Source organism: Frankliniella occidentalis, unplaced genomic scaffold (genome assembly GCF_000697945.3).
Source record: "Frankliniella occidentalis isolate FOCC.00 unplaced genomic scaffold, Focc_3.1 Scaffold163, whole genome shotgun sequence".
NCBI lineage: Eukaryota > Metazoa > Arthropoda > Insecta > Thysanoptera > Thripidae > Frankliniella > Frankliniella occidentalis.
In genome coordinates, this window is record NW_026267289.1 from 259,648 (window position 1) to 265,103 (window position 5,456).

The window sequence follows — 5,456 nt, forward strand, 5'->3', positions numbered from 1 at the left end:
AACTGTGCGCTAAGTCGCACAGCTGCTGGACACCCCAGATTTACAGTGTACTCGCAAGAGGACAGAAGGCGCCGTGCCGAGAGACGGCTGCCTACATTCAAGGCTGCATTCTCCGGGGTCTGTGGGCCCCTCTGGGCCTCCCCACGGGGCACTGGGTGCAGCGCCCGGAGCACAAGTACTACGTAGTGCGTTGCTCCGAGGTTGCGCTGAGTCGGACCTCCTGCTCCTGGGTCAAACTATGTCGGCCGTTGTTCTGCAGCGTTTGCACTTGCAGGGTGCTGCCTGCCGAGGTAGCGGCGGTCGTCGTCGGCCGGACACATTTGGTCTGAATTAGCGCTGATCTGCATGTCGACGCGCCACGCCGCGCCGCCGCGGGCCAGACACACAAAGACGTGCGCGGTGCGTCACTTTGGGTTTTAAATGAGCCGCCGATCCCTATTTTCCGACCTCGAGCAAACCCTTTCGGCCAGTCCCGGTGACCGGACGAGACAAGCCAAGCGAAATCAGTCCCCCCTGACGTCACAATGTCCATTATACTTCTTGTTTTCCGGTTTGAACTGAGACGACCTGTCCGTGTGTTTTCAGCGTGGAGAGCCAGCAGCCCAGGATACCGGAGGAGACCGCCCTGAAGGACGCCACGACGCCGGCCTCCGCGTCCGTCGTGCGCGTGTACTCGCGGCGCTGGCTCATGCTCGCGCTCTACCTGGGCGTCATCACGCTCAACTCGGTGCCCTACATGCAGTACACGGTGGTGGGCGACATCCTCAGCCAGTACTACGGCGTGAGCAAGAACAACCTGGAGTGGATGACCATGGTGTCGTCGGCCACCGCTGCGCTCTTCATCTTCCCCGCCGCCTGGGTGCTTGACAAGTATGTAAGTGACGGGCCCGAGCCGGCCGGGCCAACAATGTCGCGTCATAATGTCGTGATATTGACGGAAATGTGATAATTATTGCCATTATTAGTATGACTCGACAATGTTGTTGAGGGTTGCCTTTTTGTGTTCCACCTCCGTCAATATGAATGCGTGTCTCGCAGGGACTCCGGGTGAGCGTGTTGGTGGGCGCGGCCGGCACCGCCGCCGGCATCTGGCTCAAGACGCTAGGCTGCCGCGCGGACGGCTACTGGCTCGCCATGTCCGGCCAGGCGCTCGTGGCCATCGCCACCCTCTTCGTCGTGTCCTCGGCGCCCACCCGCATGGCGGCCGTGTGGTTCCCGCCCAGCGAGGTGTCCGGCGCCGTCGGCGGCTCCTACCTCGTCATCATGGTGGGTACGGTGGCCCGGTGCAGCCCGGGGAGGTGAGCTGGTGTCACGTGGCCGTCGTCCGTCTTAACCACAACCTCCATCTCTTTCTCCAGCTGGGCATCGCGGTCGGCTGCGGCATCGCGCCCCTCTCCGTCAACGAGAAGGTTCCCGAGGAGACCTACTACGGCCTGCTGACGGCCAACGTGGGCCTGGGCGTGGTGGCCACCCTGCTCCTGGTCGCCGTGATCTTCCGTAAGCACCTCCCCGACGGCCTCCTTGGGCTCCCGCGCACGCGTCCCCTCTTGGCCCGGCCCGTCGCGCTCGCGGCCAGAGGTCGTTCCCTCAAGCATCCCGATAAACAGCCGATAAGCTGCTCGGGGTGCCGGCCCGCCCCGGACGCTTCGAGATATCGAACCCGGCCTCTCTTTACCAAACTGAACTGGGCAGCCTCGGCTTTAGCCTCGGCCCGGTGACCGGCTAGTGATAAGATAAGTCAGAGGCGTACGGGTCCTTAATGGGCCGCGCACAAACTACGTACTTCAGGGAAGGGGGGGGGGGGCTGCAAATTGCCCGTGCCCAGTGATAAATGGAATTTTAAATAGACGCCAACTCATCGTGGAGTTCGAAAATCCGTCAATTTCCTGGTCAAAATCAAATCGATGTCAAATTTTCCTCAATCGATGACTGACGACTTCTCACTTTGATGGTCACTCATCGCTCCCGTCGCCCCTGGTAAAATGGAAATGACACCTTAAAGGGCCTGTACAGAAATTACGACATTCTTCGGTTGTGGGGTACTTTTTCCAGCCGGATAAATGTTATCTAATTGTGGCGTCCTTCCTACAAGCATCCCGCCACGGTGCGCGGTGGGTTGCCTGCGCCCGGGCGGAGGCGCGCGATGGGTTGCCTAACTCGCGGCGCTCCGCCGCGCTCCTCAGTGTTCCAGGACAAGCCGCCGCTGCCGCCGTCGCCGTCGCAGGCCGCCAAGGCCTCCCCCGCCAGCGCGGCGGCCAGCAACGCGCTCACCTTCTTCAGGTCGCTCTGGAGGATCATGCGCGACCCGCACTTCGTCATCCTGCTGTTCGCGTGCGCGCTCTTCTCCTCCACGCTCATCGGCTTCAGCGTGCTCATGGACAGGACCGTCGTCTTCTTCTTCCCGGTGGGCCTCCACTTCCCCTTCTTCAGTCCGGGACAGAAATATCTGAAAACCAACAGCATGTGTACACCAAAAAAGACAAAACCAAAGTCGCACTTTGTTTTTATTACATTTTAAACTGACAAGTCTTTAATTAATTAGCTTACAAATAGTGCATTTCAAATTGAATATTGACTTAGACTTAATTATATTATAACTGGTTTTGATCTCTCGATTGTTTTCTTTCAATTTTAATTCAGTTTTCAGTCTTTGGTTCTTTGCCTTTGTAACTGAATTGGGATCTACTGTCTGTTATCTGTCTCCCTTCCTCTGACTAATTTTGTCTCTTATCTTCTAGGATAACAAGACAGATACTGGATATATTGGAATGTTTATGACTCTAGGAGGTATCGTTGGAATTATTTTGATTGGTTTCCTTGTCTCCTACACAAGGCTGTATAAGTATGTTTCCATATGTTTCCATATGTTTCCGTATGTTTTCATGGTATATAGTATTTTACTTCTGTCTTCAAATTAATTTTATTTTACTGTTTTTCAGAGAATGGGCTGTTTTGATTTACACATTTGCACTCCTTGGTGCCATTGCCTACTCTGTGTCAGTCAGCAAGTCAGATTCCATTTACTATGTTTATGCTTCTGCAATCATGTTAGGGTGAGATTGAATTTGCACAGTTTTTTAATGTACAGTATTAAAAATATTTTCTTCTTAATGGTTTTCCATATGAACTATTTGAAACGCCTATTTTTAGGTTCTTCATGCCCTGTTTCTACGTACCTGGTCTCGCCCTGGCTGTTGAACTGACCTATCCTGAGCCAGAGGGAAACCCCACCGCTATTATCAACTGGTTAATACAGGTATGGGAGAACAGAGTCACCTAATATGAAGTATTTAAGTTTCAAAGTTACTTATTTTAGTCCTTTTTATTGTACAGCCTACAGCTTTACTAGTAAAAATGGGCTACACTCTCCTTTTTGAGGAAGTGAGTCCCGACATTGCACACATTGTGCAGTGCAGCCTTCTTGTGATTGGGCTTGTGTGTATCACATGTGTTCCCAAGAAGTACAAACGCAGAGAGGCAGAACGTCTCGCTCACCAGGAGGCTACTAAAGACGTCAATGGGGGCCCTGGACCTGAGGAGGGAATGCTCACTGTTGTTGACTGATTTCATATTTTTACTTGTGCATTTTCATTTTTGTATATGTGTGACCAGTGGGTTTTGAACCTCATATTTTGATGAACTTATCATGTCAATATTGTTGTTTGTGTGTGTGTACAAATGAGAGAATGGAAATATGAGCAGCATAAGTATAGTAAGTGTATGTGCAGTCTAAATTATGGCTATGTTGTAAAATGATTACTTTTAATTCTTATGCATCACATGATATTATCCAGCCTTCAAGGAAAGTCATGAAGAAGGTCATTATGCCTTTTTTTCTTGTTACGAATGACATGATATTCTTAAAACTCATGGTGGAAATGTTCACAAAGTTCTCATTATACCGTCCTCTGTGATCCCGGTATTTGACGTGGGTTGTTGTTAATTTTTGCAGAGAAAGCAAAGCTTCTCATTTACAAGTAGCTATTTTCTTTTGGGTCAAAGCCAGCTTTTAAAATATAAATAGATATCCTGCGACAAGTGTAGATCTATATACAAAGGGTATGGCTGAATGGGACTGACTCGTTTCTATGAAATTAATGAACATGGAAAGTCTCAATCAGGAAAAGTAAACAGGTTTCATCTATATGAAGAACATATGTTTCATAAAGTAGAGTCAGTTAAAAGTAAGAACCAACATAAAATGACATACCTTTTCCATATTTGTCAATATTGACTCTATGTACATCCAGAAAATTACAATGGGTAAATATGCAAATTTTAGTGGCCTTTAAACAATTAATTAAAAACAACAACGAAAGTTCTAAACATTAGCTGCAAAAGTGCAAGTTTCAAATGAGGTTTTCTTTACTTAATTACAGCTCACCATTTAAAAGTCACATGCATCACTGTAGAAAGTTTAATCTTATGAGGTAGTTGCCCAGTGTGGCGGAGCGTAGCGGGAAACAAAACAAAGCACCATAACCTACGAGAAGGAATGCTTTATATCGCGGATTAAGTTATTTTCTCGAAGTGCTATGTGAATGCATAGGTGTATATAAAGGCTGCACATTGATTGAAACCTTGTCAAATACTGCTTTCTGGATGTATCACGTAGTTTTCTTTTGTTGCTTTCTGCTTTGTTTTGGTTCCCCGCTACGCTCCGCCACACTGGGCAACTACCTTACCTGTGAAATCATTGATTCTTTAGCAGAGGATGAGATTTCACTTCCAAGTGGAACCAGAATGTAAATATAGTTTTAGGTAATTGTATTTTTTTTATCAGACTCATTAATAGTTGTTGCCTTTTGGAAACAATAAATCTAGTTTATAGCATACAAGCCATCATTACCTTTTCTAAAAATCTTCTTCCATGCAAACCTCAGACTGGAAGGTTGTGGTAGATAAGCGCATGTATTGGGTCGTCTATCTATAACACAAGCAAAATGCTACTGCCAGCATAAAAGCAGAGGACAAAATGATGACATATTTAAAGTTCAAAGTGAAACAACGCAGACCGTCCACAGCTTTCGTAACCATTCATTCTCATACTGCAGTACATATTTTTGAATAGTAATGTGGTTCGAGTGACAGATGGGAGTGGTATGTACGTCAAGTCAACTTTCCCAACCATCGGACGTTGACTGAACAGTTGCTGGTGACCGACTTGACACCGTAGCGCCTGTGGCAGCCAGGGTAGGCCAGCCAGCGCTACACGCGAGCGCACAGCGGGCGTGGTGGCCTGCCCACCAGGCGCTCAGCGGTCTCAACAAGCACAGTCAGGAGTGCATGCGTACCTGGGTGGCGTCCTAACCGATACTACACGGTCCTATACTGGGGCGTAATGTCTGGTACAAGCACCGAGCACCGACAGTTATTTTATTCATCCCTCCCCTCCTGCCTTTCTGCAGTTGTTTTCGCTATTGGCATATTTCGTCACTGGTTGTCCGGCAGTGACC

At 48.8% G+C, this 5,456-nt stretch overlaps 2 protein-coding genes across 2 annotated transcripts in view; one reads left to right on the forward strand and one right to left on the reverse strand.

Moving 5' to 3' along the window:
• LOC113209045 (uncharacterized MFS-type transporter C09D4.1) overlaps window positions 1–4,838 on the forward strand; it is a 12,646-nt gene extending 7,808 nt beyond the window's left edge. Inside the window, exons 2-9 of the mRNA XM_026426382.2 lie at window positions 586–874; window positions 1,039–1,266; window positions 1,359–1,497; window positions 2,184–2,404; window positions 2,739–2,842; window positions 2,940–3,053; window positions 3,151–3,256; window positions 3,334–4,838. Of these exons, the coding sequence (XP_026282167.1) occupies window positions 586–874; window positions 1,039–1,266; window positions 1,359–1,497; window positions 2,184–2,404; window positions 2,739–2,842; window positions 2,940–3,053; window positions 3,151–3,256; window positions 3,334–3,564 (1,432 nt within the window). The 3' untranslated portion in view covers window positions 3,565–4,838. The remainder of the gene's footprint in view (window positions 1–585; window positions 875–1,038; window positions 1,267–1,358; window positions 1,498–2,183; window positions 2,405–2,738; window positions 2,843–2,939; window positions 3,054–3,150; window positions 3,257–3,333) is intronic.
• Window positions 1–5,456, reverse strand: part of LOC113209081 (uncharacterized) — a 13,464-nt gene that overhangs the window by 1,985 nt on the left and 6,023 nt on the right. The gene's annotated exons all lie outside the window — the stretch shown is intronic.